Source organism: Ursus maritimus, unplaced genomic scaffold (assembly GCF_017311325.1).
Source record: "Ursus maritimus isolate PB19 unplaced genomic scaffold, ASM1731132v1 scaffold_21, whole genome shotgun sequence".
NCBI classification, from domain to species: domain Eukaryota; kingdom Metazoa; phylum Chordata; class Mammalia; order Carnivora; family Ursidae; genus Ursus; species Ursus maritimus.
Genome location: NW_024424564.1, coordinates 39,113,831 through 39,137,306, shown reverse-complemented (window position 1 = coordinate 39,137,306; position 23,476 = coordinate 39,113,831). Strand labels below are relative to the sequence as shown.

Here is a 23,476-nt window from a genome sequence, read left to right as displayed (position 1 = left end):
TCGTGGCGGACCACAGTAGCCCTGTCCCCCCTCCCAGCCCCTTTACACTCTTTTCATTTGTTTTCTTCACATTTTTCTTCCTATTTCTAAATAATGTGCTCATACTTCTGTGTCCCAGTTTATTAATTCTGGACGTGGTCTCTGCCACGGGATAGGACTTGGTGCGCGCATACGCCGCCCCTTCTGCAGGCTCGTCCTTCGAGCCTCGTGCGGGTCCCCGTCTGTGTGTTTCTCCATGTTTGCATCATGACTCTGCAGGTCGTGTTCCCTCTTTCTCCATGTCATGCCCGTGACTGCTTTCTTCTGTGTACAGTGCTTGCTTTTTCTTAGCTTTAACAATAACATCACTTCTTCCCTGCTTTGTTTTCTGTAGAGCGGTCCCGCGTGTTTTCTAAAGGCTCCATCACCAGTATCATCCATGTATTTATTTCCCAACAACGCAAATGTTTTAGATACTCTATCAGTTACTTTTGTGTTTAATTGACTACCCCTTCTGCTCTGATCTTCTCTGATGGCTCATCCTGGGGCTTGGGTTTGCCGCTCTCTCTGTTCCCTGATGCCCATCTCTTCCTCTGTCTGGCTTTACTCCCTCATTCTGCTGGCGCACATCACATCCTCCAGGAGCTCCCTAGTACCTCGCGGGGCTGAGCCTTTCTCGGGGGGGTTTTGGCTGCTAATCAGTTTTTTGCATTGGTGTCCCCTTGCAGGCACCTGTTCTCAGCCTCTTGAGCCAGGAGGCTCCTTCTCATCTGCTGTCTGTCTTCCATGAAGATGTTGATATGTCTTGTCTACTGTCTTTGTTCTTATATCCTTTCACTTTTTGAATAGTGTATATATATATCCACACCCAGCACAGAGCCCAACATGGGTCTCAATCTCACGGCCCTGAGATCATGACCTGAGCTGAAATCAAGAGTCAGGTGCTTAACTGACTGAGCCCTCCAGGCACCCCGAGCAGTTTATTCTTTTACTAATTTTAATAGTGTTTCAGGAGGGAGAAGAGATGGTAGTGTTGATGAAAATAATAATATTAGTGATAATAAATAGTGACGAGTATATATTAAGTCTTGCTGTAGCACAGACACTGTCATAAAGGGTTTTTTTTGGGTTAACTTATTTGATCCTTTAAATAACCTTATGAGGTAGGTACTGGTATTAGTCCAGAGTTGTTAAGTAACTTGCCCAAGGCCACACAGAAGTAGAATTCAGACCCAGGTGGTCTGGTTCTAGAGTCTGTGCCCTTGGCCTACATGAAGCATGGTTTTTGTGAATGGATTAGGTTAATGAAATCCTTCACCGGATCTTTCGAATCTCTTCCTCCGTCTGTGTTCCTGCTGTCAGCTCCCTGGCTCAGACACTTAATCCTTTTCTCTTGGGCTCTTGGAGTTTTCTGCAGTGCGGTCTATCCTGGACATTGTTGCTGGACTGATTCATGTAAAGCGTTGCTCTCAACAAACGCTCCTTCTGCAATCCTGGGTAGCTCCCACTGCCTAGAGAGTGGAGCCCAGACCTCTTAGGTTTCTCACCAACCTTCTCTAAACCCGTATCTTACTCTTCTTCCACATACAGCTCTTTCACTTCCTGGATCAATTAAGACTGTTGGTTACAAGTGACTGAGACCCGACTCAGACTGGGTTAACCAGAAACACAGCATTGGCTCACCTGTTGTGTGGTCTAAGGGACAGTGCCTATTGCAGGCATGGCTAAGTTGATGTTGTCAGAACTCTTTCCATCTGTTGGCTCTCTCCCTCTGGCTTGGCTCCAGGCAGGCCCCTCTGCGTGGAGACCCCTGGTGACCCCCCAGCCCCAGGTCAACAGGAGCAGAGGACGGTCTCTTCCCAGCAGTTACAGCCAGTCTCGGCGTGCACGGGTAGGTGCACACAGCACATGTATTCCTCTCCTCCGAGGTCTCCTTTCCTGCTGCTGGCCATCTGCTCATGCTGGCGTTCTACCAGGGTGCAGTTTTCCTTCCTCGTTGCTTCTTGAAATCTCACCCATCCTTCCTTCAAGGCTGATTTGTGCTGAGACCTCACCCCGTCTCAGCCCGACATGGCCTTTCCCTCCTCTTCTCAGACCAGGCATCCCTACGGCTCCTAATTGTCTTGTTTCTTCTTCTATAGGTAAGTTGTCCACCGTGTTAGGGAGTATGGACAGGGCTAGGCAGGAGAAGCCAGCCGAGGCATTTGCAGGGGAAGGAGTGTCTGGGTTTAGGACCTGGGAAGGTCGCTGTGGCTCCAGTGCTGAGGGGATGTGGCAGGCTGAGGCAGCATGGGTGCGTGTGTGGGCTCTGGAGTCACAGTTCCGCAGTGTGGACCCCAGCCTCACTGCTCCCATGTGTGTGGCCTTGAGCAACTTCTTGACCGTCCCAAAGCTTTGGTTTGCTCCCCTGTAAACTTGGCATGATTCCAGTGCCTGTCTTAGTGGTGGCTTGTCACATAGACCAGAGTGCGTCTGGAGCAGTAGAGGCACGCAGAATGTCACTGCTCTTTCCTTTCCCTTAAAAGGGGTACGAAGGAGGCTCATCCTCAGCCTTGCCCATTTCTGAGACCTGCTGTGGGTCCCCAGCTCCTGCATCAGATTGAATTTTGTGCTGTGGGCTGTGGGAGCGAATGCCACAGGGCAGAGGGGGAGGCAGACTGTCACCGCAGTCCCATTTTGTACCCACGAGTTAAGTTCTGATTTGGGACCTCGTGAAAAGCTACGCTTGTTATCACAGGCACAGCGGCCAAGCTGTGCTAGCCCCCGCCTTATGCTCTTCTGTATTTAATAGCTCACCCACGCTTCTCAGTTATGTCAGGGGACAGGTACTGTTACGTTCCCCGTTTTAAAAATGACACTGAGACCCAAAAAGGTTCTAATGCTTGTCCAGGTAATATCCCTACTGATTAAGGAAGCTAGGATTTGAACCCCGGGCAGACTGTTTTAGATCTGCGCTCCTAACCTTTATATTTCTCACCACCACACGGGGCCACGTGAAGTAGTCTGCATTTTGATCCTCACTCTGGTTGAGGCTGCATCCGGGTGCGGCCGGCCTTGCCCCAGAGCCTGTGGCCACAGTCCTGTGGGGTGTTGCACCTGCCGGAGCCGCCTCCTGCCGAATTCGGCTGGCTGGAGCACACTCGTCTCACCACTGCTTTCGAGAGGACAGTCAGTAGTTACTGGGGCAGCTTGGGAGCCTTGAACCTGTCTTAGGGCAGGGCCTAGTGTGGGGGCAGGAAAATGACTCACCCAGCAGAGTTCTTTGACTTTTAATAGTTTCTTTCTAAGTGTCAGAGCCTTGGGCGGGTGCACACGTGAGCAGGAGCTCTGCCCCAAGGTCACTGCCCAGGTTGATTGGGTGAATGATACAGGGAAGTGAAGGCCTCCTTTGCTTTCAAAGGCTGGAAGTTAAAAGAAGTTAATCAAGATTGGTGAGGGGCAAAATACAAATGAATCCCCTTGGGTATTTTTGAAAGTTCTATGAGGGTGGAGAATGGAGGAGAGAGGCTGAAATTATATTTTCATTACACTTACATATCAAATATAAATTATATTTTATTTTATTTTTTATTTATTTATTTTTTTTAAATTTTATTTATTTATTCGACAGAGATAGAGACAGCCAGCGAGAGAGGGAACACAAGCAGGGGGAGTGGGAGAGAAAGAAGCAGGCTCATAGCAGAAGAGCCTGATGTGGGGCTCGATCCCGGAACGCCAGGATCACACCCTGAGCCGAAGGCAGACGTTTTAACCGCTGTGCCACCCAGGCGCCCCTATATTTTAAATGTATCTTAATGTTGGCCAGGTGATTTTGTAAGATAAGCATCCTGTTCCTATTAGTGACTGAGACTCTCAGGGCAGTTTTCATACTCCCACTGTATGTAGCACTGGGTGGGCTTCCCATCCTTCCTTCTGTGGTCTCCTCACCACTGTGTCTTGTTTCTCAAGCACCTTCCCTAGAAAAGCGGCTGGGGAACAGACATTTTTCTTGGTGACACTCTAGTGTGGGCAGTGCCAGGTGAGGAAATTCGAGAGCATTAAATCCCCAGTGAAACCACCTGCTCAGAGTGCCGGCGGGGGACACAGAGGGGAATGCCGGGTCACGCTGACTCCAAAATTTATTTTTCTCTTTGTGGAGGAGCTGGATTCATGTGCAGATTCTGCCCCGGCTGCCGGAGGCAGGCAGATGGCAGATGTTACCCTGGCTTTTTATAGATGAGGAAGCTGGCCTTGACTGTCACATAGCATCTGGGGTCATCCCTCTCGGAGGTGGCATCCAGGCTTCCTGCCCTGTGTCACGGGGTTTAGTTCACCCAAGCCTCATGCGTGGCTTTTCCTATCTCAGTGCTGACCTTCTTAGGTCAGAGTATCAGAGGGCAGGAGGATGACAGAGACAAAGCTAGCCTTTCTCTTCCTAATGTATTAAAAACATAAAAATGGAAACATAAACCCATCCCAAAGCAAACCCTACTCCCAAAGCAAAGGAAGGCCTTGTACCTTGTTGAGAGAGGTGGTGTGATATTAGTGGTTGAGGACCCTGGGCCCTAGAGCCAGAAAGCCTCGGTCTGGTCCTGTCCCACCACTTCCTACTTTGGTGCCCTTGGGTGAGGTACGTGACCTTTCTGGGCCTCAGTTGCCTCTGCTGGGAAATGGGAAGGTGTTAGTGCTTCCCTCCTAGGACTGCTGAGAAGTAAGTGAATGACCGTGTGGAATTCATACCTGGCATCTCTAGTAGGTGTTATTTTTCCTGCCCTTATTGCCCACAGAATGCTGCTGGTGGTAGTAGTAGTAGCTTCTTGCCTGTTATCTGTAGCAGTTGCCTGCGGCACATCTTGCCTCCTTGTGACAGTGGCATCTTGCACCTGGGCTGAAATATCCCAGCAGTTGCCAGAGGTCTGAAAGTCACTGCTCTCGCTAGTTGAACCTAACAGCACTTCCTGTGATTTTTTTCCAGAGGCCTCAGTGTTGTCCCCGATGAAGAAGTCATTGAAATGTACGAGGGGTCCCACGTGCCTCTGGAACAGATGAGCGACTTTTATGGAAAGGTAATGAGAGATGATTTATTTAAAGCAGCCTGTGAGCAGACATGGCCTGGTAGAGTTAGGATCTCTCTGAGAGCTCCTATGGAACTGACAAGGGAGTTTGGGACTGTTTCGAGAGGCCCTGGATTTGAGAGAGGCTAGTATGTTGGCATCTCTCCTAGGCCCTTCAAGATTCCCTTTCTTAGCGCTTTCCTCCCTACCTGATGAAGGTTCTTTATATGCTTGCCCCCACCCCTGTCTACGATCTCCCACTCCAGGCGTGTCCCCACTTTCTGGATGAAGTCAGGTCAGGTGTGGTTGCCTTCTCTGAGATCGAGGACAGCAGGTCACCCTGTGCCTGAAGGGAAACCTCTGCTTCTCTGACTTTTGTGGTTCTCTTTGCTTTCTGATTTTTTGCTCCTTGTCTTATCAGGTGTGCTCTTATTTGCACCGTCAAAATGCAACGGAAGATGCCCAGTCAGCTGGTAAACTTAGGGTTACTAGTTGCAGGCATTCAGAGAAGGGCTCTTTTTCAGGCTCATTATGGCTGCGGGGAGGCACTCACATTCAGATTATGTGGACTTTTATGCCATTCCATGGGCAGTATTCTACTTGCCGGGTTTCCTCTGTGTCTGACAGGGGAGTGTGAGCTGGATGGTAGAGCTTACAGGAGCGTGAAAGAGTAGTTAGATTTTTTGGAGGGAAATCAGGGCATTTCCTTGGATTTCCCAGTTGTGCTTAGAGTACAACGTCAGCTGTGCTGGGAATGATAAGAAACAAGGCGAATGCTTCTACTTTGTTATTGTAACAATTGTCCTTGGGGAGAAGCATCTAGATGTTGATGACCAGAATCCCCTGGGGTAAATGTCAAGTCTGGCTTTGCTGTGGTGTTGGCCTCTGTTTCTGACCTTACCTTCGCTGCCTGCAGAGTTCTCATGGAAACACCATGAAGCAGTTCATGGACATCTTCTCCCTGCCGGAGATGTCCCTCCTCTCCTGCGTGAACGAATACTTCCTCAAGAACAACATCGACTATGAACCTGTCCATCTGTACAAAGACGTCAAGGTGAGAGGCGGTGGTGCCATGTCTCGCAGAGGGTTTTAGCAGAAGGGACAGCATCGTTAGCCTCCTGGGTTAGGCGTTTGAAATAGTCCTTTGCCTGGGATCTCTTTTATTTATGGTTTTACCCTGAAAATTGTTAAGAGAGATCTTACATCAGGACAATTGGAAATCAGTCTACTTTTGTGTTAAAAGAAGAGGGCGCTCATATTGTTATCTGGATTTCTAATTCTTGCTGACCACAGGCCAGGGCCAGTGCATCTGTTCAGAGGGGCGAGTGGTGGCTGAGGTCCATCCTGACCCAGCTCACCTGTGAGCCTGCCTGCAGAGGGGGTGACTTCACATGGGACTGCGGTTGCCCAGAGCGGGCCTTTCTCTTGTACACGGAGGTTCTAGGTGGGCCTTCCCAGCCCTGCAAAAGCTGTGCGAAAATCCAGTCGGAGAGGCTTATAGACAGCTATGAGACTTACATGTGCATATATGCACATCATTTATATAGCTTTGTATTTATGTATGTTGATTTATAGTCACCTGTGTTTGTATTCTTTGAGCTCTCTGAACTTCTTTCAGTACTTAAAAATATGTTCATGTATTGATATACTTACTATATACATATATGTCATATACATATAATACATATTTATAAGCATGTATTTCTATATATATATTTATATGTGTAATATATATTATTTAAGTACTTATACTTTTAAGAGATCTGTATTTATATACCACAGTGTTTTTATTATATGCTTATGACTAATTTTAAATTTCAAGTGCCTTAAATCATGGGTTTTAGGAAGATGGAGGATGAAGTCTAGTTTCTCAATTAGTCTGCTATAATTTGAACTAAAATTAAATATTTAGTTTCTGTTCTCCTTTTTGTGTGCACGAATGCTCTAAGAATCTTTAAGTATCACTTGTAGTAAAAAATAAAGAAAAGAACCACTTGGAGTTCTATAACCCTTGCAGTCATGAGGAGAGATGTTTCTTTGTTACCACCAATAGCGAGCACTTAGGTATATTCCAGGCACTGTTTCTCTGAGTGCTTTCTGCATATGAACTAATTAAATCCTCACAAGCATGCCTGGAGGGAGGTACTATTATTACTCTCATTTTATAGATAACGAAATTGAGGCACGGAGAGGTTGAGTCCCTTGCCCAGAGTCACATAGCTAGTAAATGGTCCAGCCGAGATTTCCGGCCAGGAAGTTTGGCTGCAGCTTGCTCTGAGCCTGTCTTCTGCCAATGTGAAGCTGAAACAAGCCAGTAGTAGAAGGTGGCTGAAGTCAAGTTTGCAGTCCGGAGGTGCTCACTCTTGATAGAAATCTCCTACCAGTTTTCTAAGGCTTATGGCTCAGTTTTGCCTGCAGCCCAGTCTCCTGCTGTAGGCTCCCGAAGTTTCCCTGTGCCTCCACGAGAGCCACCTCTGCGGTGGACCTGCTCAGTGCCCCCTGAGAGTGGTGCTGTGCTCTGACACCTGCCGGGCACCAGGCTGCCACCACCTGCGGCCTGTGAGGGGTTCGCGGCCTCCTCTTCCTCGTGTCTGCCAGCCGCACCACGTCTCTGCCTGTGCTAGCATCTCACTGACCGCTCCTCAGCTCACTGAACCGAAGAGCCTGGCATTGGTCTCGGTCTGTCTAGATTAGAGAACCTGCTCTTGGGGTCTAGGGAGGACTGCAAAGATGAAAAGAGCAATAATTCCCTTTGTCCAGATACCTTGGAATCGTCTGTTTGTGATAGTGCATAGAAATTGCCATTTGCCACGTGGAATTTTATTCAGAATTGTTCACACAAGTTATCTCCCCCCAGCGACCCTTCTGAAAACTGCCACTGTCGCCATGGAAACCCAAGTGTTGGCCGCCTGTGCGAAATGGCCCAGCATTGAGATTGCATTGGGTGCCCGGATGGCCGGGCTTCTAAAGACGGACATCGTCACGAATGCCGTTCTGCTTATCCTGTTACTCAGGCTGTCTCACTGACCGTCTCACTGATTAGAAACCTCTCTTTTGACAGGACTCAATCCGAGATGTGCACATCAAAGGAATCATGTACAGTGCGATCGAAGCAGATATTGGTACGTGGCCAGCACTGTCACGAAGGCCGCTTCAGCCTGTCCCTTTCCCGGACCACGAGCTGGCGTTATTTTCATTCCTGGTGCCGAGCCGGCGCTCAGGACCTCTTCCCAGGGCAGCGTGAGGGCCGTGCTTCCTCGCACCTCAGACGTCTCCCTCCCCTTGGTCTCAGAACTCGCCCTAATCCCCACCCAAAAAGACGTGCTGGCCTGGGCAGCAGGCATGTGGTGGGTTCCCTTAGACCGAGGAGGCAGAATCTTGGTTCCTAATGTACCAGCTACTTCGAGGCCAGCCTGAACCACGCTTCCTTAAGACTTTTCTTCCCCCAAGTGCCCCGATGCGCCAGACCCAGAGGCCCCGTTTAGTGAGCGCTGCAGACCGACCCGACTTCACGCTGAGTCCGTGTGTGCGTTTTTGTCTTGCTCCTAGAAAAATACATCTGCTATGCCGAGCAGACCCGCGCAGTGCTGGCCAAACTGGCCGATCACGGCAAGAAGATGTTCCTCATCACCAACAGCCCCAGCAGTTTCGTGTAAGTGGTTGTGGGTGTCCCTGCTGCCGTCTGGCTCACGTCTTGTCTTCCCACTTACCTGCACAGCTGAAGATTTGAAAGCAAACGTTGCAAAAGTAGTGAATCCCTTTCTTGTTAGACTCACCGGCTGACATGTTGTTTCAGGGACAAAGGGATGAGGTATATTGTTGGAAAAGACTGGAGGGACCTCTTTGATGTGGTCATCGTTCAGGCCGAGAAGCCAAACTTCTTTAACGATAAGCGGAGGTGAGCATCTGTCTTTCTGGGAGAACTAGACTGTCGTCCTTTGCTGCCGTGAATGCTTAAGTAGTGTGACTTGGTGAAGTCTAGTTGGACAATCAGAAGCATCTGACGTTATAGCTTTTGATTTTGAACCTTCTAGCAAGGAGTTACAGGGTGGGTGGGAGTGGTGCACAGCGGACGGCTCGTACTTATTGAGATGGTTCTCACTTCAGCTGGGGCACTTCAGTCCTGGGGGCCAGGCTCTAAGAAAAAGAATGACAGCAATGAAAAAGCCAAACTTAGTATTACGTCATAAGTTAGACCTCTTGACGCAGATGTGTTTTGAAGCGTAACAAAACAACAGCAACAGCGAATCACCTGGGGGGTATTTTTGGTACATACAGCTCTCGGTGGTGCATTTAAAATTACAGCTGGATTTCGCGAAGCTCAGGTGTTGTGTCAAATGGAGTAAATCTCTACCAAGACTTATGTAGTGTCTTCCTGCCACAGAAGATAGAGGAGCGGGGAAGTTGTGGGTTATGACGGTGACTGGGGTGTGCTCTTAGCATTAATAGGTGGGGGTCAGGGATCCTAAAATATATATTTTTTTAACATTTAAAAATATTTTATTTTTTTAAAGATTTTATTTATTTATTTTGAGAGAGAGAAAGAGAGAGAGCACGAGCAGGAGGAGGGGCAGAGGAAGAAGCAGACTCCCCGCTGAGCAGGGAGCCCAACGCAGGGCTTGATCCCAGGACCCTGAGATCATGACCTGAGCTAAAGGCAGACGCTTAACCGACTGAGCCACCCAGGTGCCCCTACAATGTTTTTCAATGTGTGGAACAGACCTCTTCACCAAGAGTCATCCCCCACCTCCCGCGCCCATTTATTTTGTCTTTGTTCCGCATGCACGGAATACCTCCGTTCACCCCTGTGTTATTTATAATGATGAAGCTCAGAGACAACCTAAAGGAGCATCCGTGGTGGGGATATTAGACAGTCATTAAAAATGATGTATTTGGGGGGTGCCTGGGCGGCTCAGTAGGTTGGGAGACAGATTCTCGATTTTGGCTCAGGTCATGATCTCAGGGTCATGGGATCAAGCCCTGCATTGGGCTCCGTGCTGAGCATGGAGCCTTCTTTGGGATTCTCTCTCTTCCTCTGCCCCATCCCTGCTTGCGTGCTCCCTGTCAAAAAAGAAAAAGATGTATTTGGGAAAGAAAGCAGTGAGCATGTTTTATGACTGTTAAAAACCCGTATGAAAGAGATTGCTCACAACATTAGAGAAAAGAGATACAAATCAGTATACACAGTGATCCTCATTTATGTTCATAAAAAAGAGAAAGATAACAGATGTTATCTTTATAGACTGAAAGACACCTCCTGAAATGTTAGGTGTTTGTATCTGGGCACCTGGATTAGGGGTCATTTCCCTTTTCTTCGTTCTATTCTGCATTGTCCAGATTTTTTGCAGTCAGTTTAAAATTTTCTAATCACAAAAGCAATCCAAATAAATGTTACCTTAAAAAAAGGCAAACGGACCCCACATACTTTGGACTTTTATTCTTTTTTTTCTTTTTAATTTTAAAGATATAATTGGCTCTCTTAATCGATTGATGAATTAGGCCGCATCCCATCTAGCAAGGAGTGGGGAGCTCCCTGAGGCCTTTATTCTTACTCCCATTCTCCATCATAAAGTGATTTGTCTCATCCTCAGATTCGTTTTGTGTCTGAAGTGGCTGGATTTCAAGCACCGGGAGGGACACGTGTACTAAGGCGGTTTTTCCATAAGCTGTTTTTGTGAAGCAGATTTTCTGCATGATCAAATACATTTTAGGAAATCTGGGCTAAAGAATGTTTCTCTCCCAGGAGGGCTTTTTAGAGTCCTCAGGGACTTTTTAAGAGGGACCTAAGTAGTGCCTAGTGTTTTCCAAATTTATTTGACTGTGGAGTTCTTTCCTAAATACCTTTTGGATCCCGGGGTCTGCAGTTTGGGATGTGTGCACTGGACCAGGGGTTGTGGTGGTAGAGTTTGGGTCCCAGGCCTTTTCCAGGTTTGTGCAGTCCCTTTCCGTTCCCACTGAGTAACCGACTGTGTGGTGTTTGCTAAGGAGACACCCTGCACGGTTCCCACAGGTCATGGTGTTTCCCCTTTCTGTTGTTAGACCTTTCCGGAAGGTGAACGAGAAAGGTGTCTTACTCTGGGACAAGATCCACAAGTTGCAGAAAGGCCAGATTTATAAGCAGGTACTTCATGACTGATTTTTCCTTCTTGTTCCTTTGCTTGGTGGTCAGTTAGAATGATAACAGCCGACATTTGTCGAGGCCTACTGTGTGCCCAGCATAGTTCTGAGTGTTGTTCTGCTTGAATTGGCTCTTTATAACTTGGCAGCAAAATTTAAACTTAAGTCAGTATATTTTCAGTGTGCTATGTCTAAATTAACTCAGAATTGAACAGTCCTTAAAAATAAAATTTAAAGCATTACTTTCATAGTATATACAGTTTAAGATGTTAGTAGTAAACCTTGGATATTTGTCTTGAAGAATCATTGAATCACATGGTGTATTACTCACCTTAAATTAGTGATTATTTCCTGATGAACTGTGTTTTGTTATATACAGTTTCGATATATTTTGGTATCAATAAAGATCTCAAATGTTTGAATAAGTGATTGAATCATTGACCCTTCTTGTGTTACTGAAGTTTGTTTTATCTCATCCTTTAAAGTTTTTATATTTCTGTAATATTTATAAAATCATGAAATTTTATAGGATAGTACTACACAGTTAAAAAATTTTGATACATTCCTGGTGGATTTATAATACCCTGCTGGATTTGGCAGTAAGTATATTTTCTAGACCTTGAAAGATTTGCTTTGAAATAGAGCCATCCCACTACTAGGAAGTTAGACCAAGGAAATTATTAAGATGTAGCTAAAATTTTGCTATAAGAATATTTACCATGGGTTACGAAATAGGTTACAAGGTAAATGCCTAACATCAGGAAATTGGTAAAAGGAATCACAGTATTTCTCATGTACTGAAATGGTAGGTTAGTATTTATTGACATGATCATAGAATGTTCAGTGTAAAAAGATCATTACAAAGAGGTATATACAATATGAATCATTTTTGGAAAGTGCGTTTGACTTAGAAGAAAGGTCTGAGAGATTTCACACAAAGGTGTTTTTATCTTTTATGTTTTGATACATAAATTATATATAAAAGCAAAGTTTTTGTTAAGGATTTAATAATAGATGTTTTGGGCCACAGGTTATATAGGTTTCTATCTCAGATGATATAATATCTATATTTTTCTATTATTGCAGGGCAATTTATATGAATTTTTGAAGCTTACTGGATGGAGAGGATCCAAGGTGTTGTATTTTGGTGACCACATATACAGTGACCTGGCGGTGAGGAGCCTTTTTTTCCATTTCTTTGTTGGGGGACAGATGTGTTAGTCCCACTTCCTAAGGAATTTTTCTTTTGTTTAAGACCATTTTTATGCTTTCATAAAAATGAGGACTAGGTCGCCTTTTTAAAAAATGTCTAGGGGCGCCTGGGTGGCACAGCAGTTAAGCGTCTGCCTTCAGCTCAGGGCGTGATCCCGGCGTTATGGGATCGAGCCCCACATCAGGCTCTTCCGCTGTGAGCCTGCTTCTTCCTCTCCCACTCCCCCTGCTTGTGTTCCCTCTCTCGCTGGCTGTCTCTCTCTCTGTCGAATAAATAAATAAAATCTTTAAAAAAAAAAATAAAAAAAATAAAAAATGTCTCCTTGTTTACAGAACAGAATGGATCAGGGGTGTAAAAAAGGTAAATTTTGTTTTGAAATGATAGAAATCAGCATTTTACTCAGGATTTATCAAAAAAATCTTTCCATGTAAGTAACGGTAAGAAATAAATGCCAGTGTTCTTTTCTTTTTTATCCTCTTATTTAACCTCAGAGGCAGACAAAGAATTCGTAAACATTAGGGTGGCTTTTGCAAGTTCAAAAACTGGCACTTCCAGGAAACAAGCTATTATAAGAAAGTGAGGCATTTCATGTCCACTGGAATAACAAGAGCGGCGTCGCAGGACTTGAATTATGATTTAATCTATAATAGGAACAAGACCGAGTCAGTCACATTTCCTGCCATGCTTGGCTCCTGGTGCAGTGAATTTCTGTTTGCTCAGGGAGCCCGGGCTAGTTGCACCGTGCACGATTTGCAGTCTCAGTGACGCCCAGTGTCAGCAGAGTCACCAGAGCAGGGGCGTGGCTGGCGGTCGAACTCCATTATTGGTATTTCTGAGCATGTGGACCCACATGAGTGTGGTCTCATGTTTCTGTCCCTCTTGTGTCCGCTGGCCATCCAAGCAGTGAGCTGTAACGGGCTGTGCAGTGAGGGACCATCTGGGAAGCGTTTTCACGGCACATGTGCTGGAGTCCGAGGTCTGTGGCCTCAGACTGCAGACTGTCTGGTGGAGTGGGGGGTGGAGGGGGGGTTCCAGTGCCTATGTGCGGAGACACTCTTCCCAGGTGATTCCAGCACATGCCCCGCACGGTCACGTCTGTCCAGCGGGCTGTCTAGTGGAAGGAATCATGGGCTCAGAACTGGAAGACAGGTTTTCATCCCAGCTCTACTGTTTTTAGCTGGGTGACCTTACATACATCCTCCAAGCCCCGATGTGCTCATTTGTGAGAAGAGTGAAGTAAGATGATATATGTAAAAGTGCTTAGTAAAGTAGAACTATAAAGTGCTACTATAAGGATGTCGGGATTACCAGAATGTTTGGCCAAGTGACATAGTGTCATGGACATTTGCCTCTTGCTAAGTGGTCTTTGGGCCTTGCTGAGATAACTGTGTGCTGCCCTGGAGGTATGTGGGTACAGGGCCCCATGAAGGCACACACACACGTCCAGGTCCTAGTATTATGAGAGGTGCTCACCAGGTAGTAGTTTCTTCAAGTGTGGTCCCTGCGACATCAGCATCACCTGGGAAACTTGTTAGAAATGCAGTTTCTCAGGCCTCACATCAGACTGCTGAGTCAGAAACTCTGGTGGGGCTAACCATCTGTGTTTTAAACAGCTTTTTACACTAAAATTTGATATCAGGGTAATACTGCCCTCAGAACAAGTTAGGAAGTGATCCCACCTCTTCAGTTTTTGGAAGAGTTTGAGAAGGATTGGTGTTAATTCCTCTTTAAATGTTTGGAGGAATTCACCAGTGAAACCGTCTCTCTGGTCCTGGGCTTTTCATCATGGGAAGGGTTCTGATTACTGATTTAATCTCTGTACTCGTTAGAGGTCTTTTCAGATTTCCTGTTTCTTCATGAGTCAGGCTTGGTGGGTTGTGTGTTTCTGGGAATGTCATCTAGGTTCTTCAGGTTGTTGGTGCACAGTAGTTTGTAGCTTTTACAGTTCTTTTTATTTCTGTAGAATTGGTAGTATTGTCTCTACTTAAATTTCTGATTTTAGTAATTTGAGTGTTCTGGGTTTTTGTTTGTTTTTTTGTTTTTGGTTCCTTATGGTGTAAAGTTCGATTGTTAATTTGGGACTTTTCTTTTTTTTTCATTGTACGTGTGTATGGCTATAAATTGCCCTCTGAGTACTGCATTTGCTGCATCCCGTAGGTGTTGTTATGTCGTGTGTGTGTTTGCATTTAAATTTGGCACAGGGTATTTTCTCATTTCTCTTGTGATTTCTTCTTTGACTCATTGTTTAAGAGGGTGTTCTTTTATTCCCATATGTTTGTGAACTTTTCAGGTTTTCCTTCTGCTGTTGATCTCTAGCTTCACTCCTGTGATTAGTAAAGATACTTTGTATGATTTTAAAATTTGTTACGACTTGTTTCGGGGGCTAACATCAGGTCTGTCCTGGAGACTGTTTCATGAGCATGGAGGAAAACGTGCCTTCGGATTTCGTTGGGTGGCGTGTGCTGCACATGTCTGTGAGGTCTGCTTGTCTTCATTGTTGTTCAAGTCCTATATTTCCTGATGCGTTGTCTTCTGTCTGGTGGTTTTTCTGTTGTAGAATGTGGACTGTTGAAGTCTCCTGCTGTTACCGCAGAGCTGACTATTGTTTCCTTCAGTTCTGTTCGTATTTGCTTCATGTATGGTGAAGCTCTGATGTTTGGTGTGTATATGCTTGGAACTGTTCTATATTCTTGGTGAATTGACCTTTTATCATTATATAATGTCGTTCTTTGTGTCTTGTGACAGTTTTTAAGGTCTGTTTTGCCTGAAATTAGCATAGCATCCCTGCTCTCTTTTGGCTACTATTTTTATGGAGTCTCTCTTTAATCCTTTCAATCTATGTGTGTCCTTAGATCTACCATGAATCTCTTGGAGGGATGCCTGGCTGGCTCAGTTGGTGAAGCATGTGACTCTTGATCTTGGGGTTGTAGGTTTGACTCCCACATTGGGTGTAGCGATTGCTTAAAAACAAACAAACGAACAAACAAATAAATAAATAGAATCTCTTGGAGCATATAGTTGGATCCCATGCCAAAGTTTGAAAACCACTGTTATAAAGCGGTAAGATCAATTCATTAACTAACATGTCAGAAATTATGTGGCAAAGCACATTATCCTTCAAGGGAGTTACCTTGAGAATGTAGATACTTCTAATGTTGCTGCTGTTTCTCAGAACACATTTGGGTGCCCCTTTGCGATAGATTTGAGAGCCAGGTTGACGCACAGAAGAGAATCAGTTTTATTATTAGTAATTTATTATCACGTACTTTATTCTTGGGAATGTTGCAGATGACTTTTTACTTATTTTCAGAAATAAAAGCCACCTTCAAAAGTTTGCCACCATTGGGAGTATTTAAAAAGGTTGTGCTGTAGGTTTTTATATATTATAGGAGAAGGAGAAATACTGAAAGGTGTAAAAAATTTCAATGGGTGAAGAAGGTAGGCAATAAATATCCTTAGCACTTATGGAGCAGGGATTCTGGCTTTAGGTGAGTAGCCAGTGAACTTTTAAAATTGTATACCTTATACCACTTTATTCCTTAAAACCTCAAAGCTTTCCTTTATTCTTCAGAGTAAAAACCTGATTTCCTACTGTTTCCTGCAAGGTGCTGCTTGATCTATCCTTCTCCAGCCTACCTCTCTGAAGGCAGGACCTGACTCTGCCCTCTCCTACTCTGCTGTAGGCTCCCTGCCTGGCTATTCCCTTAAAACTCTACCTCCACGCCCCCTACCCCAGCATGTTCCTGCCCCAGGGCCTTTGCACCTACTGTTTTTTTCAGCCTGAATTGTTCTCCCACACATTTGCATACTTTCACTCTCCTTCCCTTCTGATCTCTGCTCGAACATCACTTTATTGGCCTGGTTTTTATAACCACTTTATATACAATGGTAACTTTTTTCCTTTTTATGCTTGTTATTTGACCATTGTATTTATCATCGCCTGCCTTTGTATATTTACTTGCCTATTTTTTGCCTGTATTTCCCATGAGGGCAGGGTTTTGTCAGGTTTTTTTTCATTGTTTTATCCTCATTGGCTAGAACAGGGCCTGGCATTTAGAAGTATTGGATAAATATTTGCCAAATGAGAAAATGAATGTTCACTTAGTATGGTGATTGTATATCTTAGATTTCCCAGGATGTATCTGTTGACAGATATTCTGGCTTATTGTCAAATCATGAGATTACTATATTTGGAATGAAAAATGTGATCATGTATGTCTGTGTTGTAGGGTCATTCCAAGTCTGAGATTCTGTAATTCCCCATAACCCACAAGGCCCCGCACACAGTAGGTGCTCCCCAGTGGTCTGTGGACGGATTGAATGAAGACCTCCAGTGGCTTTTCGGTGGAGCTTCTTTCTGCCCCTGACCTAACTGTTGTTTTACGGACCATGGTTAATGATTATAATGATTTCAGACCCTGTGTTTCTGCAGGGACTGTGATTCACAGCAGTTATTTCCAGAACAGAAACTTTCTTTGGGTGTAATGGTCAAAGCCTGGGGCTGACTTGGTTTTAATTAAATGTAATTCACTGAATTTGGCTTGGTTAATAACTAACCATTACAATGAAGTAATTCGGCGGATGCCTCTTGCATCTGGGAAAGGGAACGAGATGGTTTAAATTCTGTCGAGATGCATGTTGACTTGTTGTGATTTTTGTGATCAGGATTTGACTTTGAAGCATGGCTGGCGAACTGGTGCGATTATCCCGGAGCTGAGATCCGAGCTCAGGATCATGAACACGGAGCAGTACATTCAGACCATGACCTGGCTGCAGACCCTGACCGGGTTATTGGAACAGATGCAGGTTTGGGATTTTTTTCTCTCTCCTCCTTTTTCTTTAAGTCTGAAGTTAGTCCACTAATCAAAGTTATTTCAGATATTTTCTTTTTTAATTGGGGTTATAAAGTATGAGGTGTACAGCATCCTGCAGAGTAGCTCCTGGGGTTATTTTGCCCCTGAGAGCCTCTGCCAGCTTCCCGGAAGAGAGCTTTCAAAATGCCCTGCGAATTCATTTAGAGGAGGGCATATCAGCAGGTGTCTGTGTAGCTTCCCCTGTCGGTGGAAATACCGTGTCCCCGCTTCCCCACTAAAGCTCTCTTGGGAGATGTCCTGTGGGTTAGTGGGGTTCGGGAACCTCTGCTGATGTGTGGGGCTAGTCCTGCTTCTGCCTTTGGCCTGCTGTGGGACTTGTCCTTTCTGGGCCTCAGTTTCCCCATCTGTAAAATGAAGGGTCCCGTGGGATGAATACCTCAGGCTAGGCATCACGGCTTACCGGAGAGGGTCTCAAAGCAAAAGTCACCCTCTCTGCATGCAGCCTCCGTTTGACTTTGAAGACAATACCTACAGTTTGCTGGCTCACTGGAGTTCGGTGGCAGTATTTTCTTTGTGTAAGTTACGTAGCCAGTTTTGGACAGTCAGTGAGGAATGTTGTTTTTGGTGATTTTCCGACCCGCAAAAGCTGCCCCTCTCTTGTCTCTGTGACCCACTGCCAGTCTCCTGAGACACCTTGCTTCCTGCTTGGTTCAGCTGAGCTGGCCTGCAGTCATCCCAGCGTGAGTGCTCTTTTAGGGCAAGGGGCACGATGCCCACTCTCTTGGCTAACACCCCTGTAGCTTCTGGCCACAGCCTGTGACCCATAGTCTGCCAGCCCACTTTGGGAATGGGCAGGGAACTGCCTGGCCTGGCCCAGCTGGCAGCCCTTGTGGAGGTAGCTGGCCGTGAGCTCAGGCAGAGCCGTGAGGAGTGACCAGCCAGGCCCTTGCTCCGGGACCCACACATTCCAGAGCATGGGACCGCGCACGTCCCCCAGGCCTTGCTTCCAGCGTGCTCTGCCCACATGAGTTCTTGGCTGGTCTGTGATGAGGATCTGCGATGTTCCCCTTACCATGTTTATCTGTGAGGTGATTTTCTAAAAATACGAGGCATCCATTCTGGGTTAACATAGCTTCAAGTCTGTACATAGGTCAGGCAATAATAGTAGTTACTTTTCACATGCCAGACGCCGCGCCCACACACATGAGTCCTTCAGAGTCCCGGCTCTCCTTTGCAGGCAGGTACAATTTTTTCACTTTAGAATAAGAATACTGGGTGTTTGAGAAGTCAGGCAACATGTCTGAGGTCATAAAATGACAAAGCAAGAACTTGAACTTAAGGCTGTGTGATGCCCAAGTCCATGACTTTGAGCACGACGTCAAAGTGCCTCCCTGCTCTTAGGTTTAGAAATCTCAGGTGTGGCAGCGACTCCTTCCCTCGGGTGCTGTCTCTCTGTGATGGTGGCAGCTGGGCGGACACACACACAATCTGCATGTGGCTGGTGTCACCACATGTTATTTTAAAAATCAAAAAAAAATTATTTATTTTAGAGAGTCTGTGCATGTCCACATGTGCTTGCATGAGAGTGGAGGAGGGACAGAGGGAGAGAATCTTCAAGCAGACTCCCTGCTGAGTGTAGACCTTCCCCTCCACCCATGCAGGACTTGATCTCACCACCCTGAGATCATGAACTGAGCCGAAACCAAGGGCTGGTTGCTCAACCACCTGAGCCACCCAGGTGCCCCATGTCACTACATTTTAGCTTTGAGGATAATTTTTTTGTTTTCCTCTCTCTGACCTGTATAAAAAGTTTGATGATTAAGGAGTGTGTGTTTTCGAGAATGGAAGTGCTAAAAATATTTCTCTGACTTTGGAAATAATTATATAAGGGGTGAGGTTGGGGCAGGAAGAAGAGGGAATTACCATTCAAGTTGTCACCCTCATTGTACAGGGGAGGGAATGGAGTCTGAAGGACAAGTCACTTATCCTGAATTCCAGAGTTCATGAATAGCAGAACCAAGCTATTTAGAAATGTTCTAGACACCACGTTCTAGAACCATGCTCTAGACACAACACAGTAGGACCCATGTTCTAGACACCACGTTCTAGATACCATGTTCTAGATATCATATTCTAGATGCTCTTCCAGATGCTGAGGGCTTTATGTTCATTTCTTTCTCAAAACAACTCTTTGAAGGGGAGATGAACACCCCCACCTTACAGATGAATAACCTGAGGCACAGAGAAGGAGAATAACTTGTGCAAATAAGGGGCGATGCTGGGGTGTAGACCTGCGCGGTCTGGCTCTGGAGTCGTAACTTCCACATGTCACCTCGGGCTCTAACACTTCTACAGCTTTCTGTCCAGTTAGACTCACAAGGATAGAAGTATGGCAGATAATGAAAAAAAAATCCAAACAAGTGTCACCTCTCATGTTCTTCCTGTTCTCTTTCCACCCGCCCTGCTGCCCCCATGTTCACCTGAAAAGCTCCATTATTCCAGTGATCCTGTGTCACATATTTCTAGAAACTCCCCTTTGGGGATTATTTTCAGAAATGTAGTACATTATTTGGACTGTTTTCTGAAGAGAATTTGTCCTCGGAGGTTGGGTTTGGTATTTTTGTTGGCGAAGCCAGCAGAGTGTCGTCCGGAGCCAAATCTGATGAATTAAATATAAGTATATAATTTTGGCTTTGAGAAAGTAACTGTCAAGAGTAAAGGTAGTTTTGTTGACTAGCCTCGAAGTGTGGTCCAGAACGATGTGGTTGATGGTGGTACAGAGTCTTCCCGGGTTATCGTGTCACAACCACATTTAGCTCAGGGGTTGGCCAATTTCTGCAAAGGGCCAGGTCAGTCAGTATGTCGTGCTGTGTGGGCCAAGCCGTCTGTCACCGCTGCTTAGCTGTGCTTGCAGTCCAGAAGCAGCCCTGGACAACGTGGATGATGTGTAAACGACCGGGTGTGGTTGTGTCCCTGTGGCTTTGTTGGTGGACACCGAACTGTGAATTTTTTATCGTTTTCGTGTGTCATAATATTGTTCTTCCTTTGATTCCCCACACCCCCCGACCATTTAGAAAGGAACTTACTCTTCAGCTCGGAAGCCGATGGGAAAAACGGCTGGTGGGCCGGACGTGGCCTCCCCTGGTGGAGGCTGGGGGGCGGCTGGATTGCGGCGCCCCCGCTCACACTGGGCGGGAGGGCTGGTGCCGCAGGGGGGAGTGTGGAGCTGACCATGCTAATTAATGATCGGGACCAAAGATGTGGTCAGCCTCAGGTGTGGGCTTCTGGTGGAAAAAGAGGAAAAATGGCCTTTTTCTTTTTTTTAAATGGGAAAGACTTGAGCATGTACAAATACTGTTGGGGGGGCGCCAGGTGAGGAGGCTGAGCTTCCGGCAGTGATGGCAAATAGGGGAGAAAGGGTCCCAGGAGGACAGAGTGGGGCACGTGGTGTCTGCTCCGTCTCTAGAAGAGCTGGAGAATGTGCCTTGACCCGGGAGACCCAAGGTGGCCCTTCAAGCCTGCCGAGCTTACCCTGGGGTGGGGGCCCACCTGCAGGGCAGGAGCGGAAAGGGCAATTCACGTGCCCGATGGCAGCTAGTTTCAGAAAGGGAGTGCGGGTAGCTTAACTTTGGTAATCCTCATGGCTGTCACCAGAGACTCTCCTGTCCTGCATTTAGGGGCAGAGCGAGGAAGCAGACATCTCTCCCTCCTGCTTGGACAGGACGTAGGTGCCTAGTTCATGGGCTGAGAAGGGTGTGTGGGCAGAGGTGGGGGTTCCCGCTCACGGACTGACTCCTCACTCTCTGTGGTGTCACGTCGTCTTTGTCACGGTCTGTTTACCTAGGCGTACCCCCCGGAGGGGCCTCTGTCTTGTCCTCTGTTGTATCTTCAGCATCAAACACAATACTGGGCACATAGCAGGTGCTCCATACAGCTGTGCATGTATGTGTGTGTGTGTGTGTGTGTGTGTGTGTGTATAGAAATTTGTTGTGGTGCCCAACACATTTTCCCTTTTCTGATCTAGTCACGTATTTTGTAGAGCCTCAGTTCTATAGTGAGTAACTTCTGGATTAAAATGTGAAAACTAATTAAAACCGCGTTCACAGAGCCTCTGTCAGCACCCCCAGAAGCGTTGGCGCCATCTTCCCATGCTCCCAGTGCCACCCAGCCAGGGGTCATCCGCTGGCGGCTGCTTTCCGCTGGCGTAGGCAGTGGTGTTGGGCCGGGCGTCCCGAGTGCAAGCTCGGTCCGCACTGGGTTTGTGTGAGTGGCGGAGGTTCTTGCAGGAGACTGCCAGCCAAACTGTTGAGTGGGGCAGAGGCAGTAAACAGACGGCCTTGGCTCCCACGTGGGAAGCAGGTGGTTTGCTTGTCAGGTGCTTTCCTCCGGGTTCTAAGGCCGTTCCTGTGAGCACGAATCACAGGGAGCCCCACGTGTCCCCCCGCAATCCCGTGCGCTTCCGACCCTGGCGGGGACGTTTCTGTTCACCCATGGGAGACTTGTGAGGTTCCGTTTGTTAGGTTGTGGGCAGTTGTCCTTTTTCTTCTTGCCTTTTGCTCACATTTCAGCCCAGCTGGAGAATTCTCTGCTTCTCCATCTGGTTGAGGTGCTCTGCCTTCTTGTCTTTCATGAAACAATTATTTTCTCTTGAACACTTTAAAAGGATAATAGAACGTCAAGGGAAAATATTAAAACCGTTTATGATCCTGCTTTCCTTGCACAAATTGAAGAAAAATTTCCATGTTCATTGCCAAATATATACACGTATTTTGACATGCCTGCAATTTGAGGTTTAGCGTTACACCTGCTCGCTCCACTTACCTGCCGTTTTGTGTGCAGTAGGTGGTGGTCAGGAAGCGTGTGTTCAGGTATGTGGTACACGTGTGTGATGGACACACTGCACACATACGTATTACACACACATTTCTTACACGTTGTGTTTACACATAGCCTTTACTGCTACTGTAATAGCTCCAGTTTAATAGGGGCCTTGTTTAGTAGGTTCATAATGTTCCATCTCCATTTGTTAAGCCACGTTTCTAGCGTTGGACATTCCAAACTTTTGTTTTGGTGAAGAAGGCAGGACTACAGCCAGGAATCTGAAAATGTGTTCTTTCACAAATGCCTTCGACCTAAAAGAATACAATTCTTCCGAGAAGAGCTGCCCGTTAAAAAATTCTTAAAACCTCATGAGCTTATCTGCAGCCAGAGCAGCCTCAGTGATTAGCTTGTGTCCTGCAGGTTCACAGAGATGCCGAGTCACAGCTGGTGTTGCAGGAGTGGAAAAAGGAAAGAAAGGAGATGAGGTAAGAGGGGCCTGTTTTGAATGCGGCAAGCCCGCCACCCTGTCTGCGCCCGCACGCTGTCCCCAGCGCTGGCCCAAGGCAGCCCTCCTTTTTTTAGCTGCCACGCATGAATGGGACCACCTTGTCATGTTGTAGCCACAACTAGGCATGGCTGCCGTTGGGGGGGGGGGGCGTGTGACATTAACTTGAGGCAGCGGTGACCTTTCTCAAACCTCCTGCCCTTGCCTTTGAATGCCAGGGTTGAAGGGGCTGCTCCTTCCCCTCCCTCCTCCTGCCCACTTGACGTGGCATCTGCGCAGCTGGTGGCCCAGGCGCAGGTCATGCCGGCTGCCCAGGGTGGCCCCCGGGACGGCATGGGAGGTGGGCTCGGAACCCCCGTGAATTCTTAGGGCTCCAGCTGCCCAGCTGCTGCTTTGTCACCAGGGATATATGAGCATATGTAAACATCTCTGTATCAGGATGTTTACTGGTGAGCAGAGCCCACCTGCTGTCTGGTAAGTTTGGCAGGTGGGCATCTTAAGGGAACAGGTGTCCGAAAGAGGCCCGTGGACAGTCGTCTTCCTTAAGAAGGAAGACACTGTTTGTATGACCATTTCTGCTCTTGCCCGTGACTTCCCTTCTGCGGGGCCTGGCCATCTCTAGGGTTTGGAAGGAGTGGTCACTGCCTGGGTTCTGGCCTCTGAGCAGTGGACAGGCTGCTTGGGGGGAACAGTGTGGACAGGGGACAGAGTCATCCCTTGGTGGTGCAGAGACCACAGCCGTATTGAATTCAGTCCTTCCTCCTCCCTCTTGGTGTTGGCTGCCTGGGGCTCATTCTGATTTGATTCTTATTCTAATGTTGGTATAAAAATGTTGCGTGAGAGGGTGAGGGGAGGCATATGGTGTGATTGGACTTCAGGCCCCGTGCCCCCAAAGGCTGGGCCCGGGTGCTACCCCAGGAATCGCAGATTGTCCGATGAAGGAGCCGCTCCACCATCAGAGATTCTGTTTTGGATTTCGGTCTCCAGCCCCGTC

At 46.8% G+C, this 23,476-nt stretch overlaps 1 protein-coding gene across 2 annotated transcripts in view; it reads left to right on the top strand.

Annotated features, from left to right (window-relative positions):
* NT5DC3 (5'-nucleotidase domain containing 3) overlaps window positions 1–23,476 on the top strand; it is a 67,183-nt gene that overhangs the window by 29,690 nt on the left and 14,017 nt on the right. For both annotated transcript variants that reach the window (XM_040637382.1, XM_008705767.2), the window contains exons 5-13: window positions 4,934–5,024; window positions 5,929–6,066; window positions 8,074–8,134; window positions 8,562–8,664; window positions 8,809–8,910; window positions 11,052–11,133; window positions 12,216–12,302; window positions 17,008–17,148; window positions 22,398–22,462. In XM_040637382.1, coding sequence (XP_040493316.1) covers window positions 4,934–5,024; window positions 5,929–6,066; window positions 8,074–8,134; window positions 8,562–8,664; window positions 8,809–8,910; window positions 11,052–11,133; window positions 12,216–12,302; window positions 17,008–17,148; window positions 22,398–22,462 — 870 coding nt within the window. The remainder of the gene's footprint in view (window positions 1–4,933; window positions 5,025–5,928; window positions 6,067–8,073; window positions 8,135–8,561; window positions 8,665–8,808; window positions 8,911–11,051; window positions 11,134–12,215; window positions 12,303–17,007; window positions 17,149–22,397; window positions 22,463–23,476) is intronic.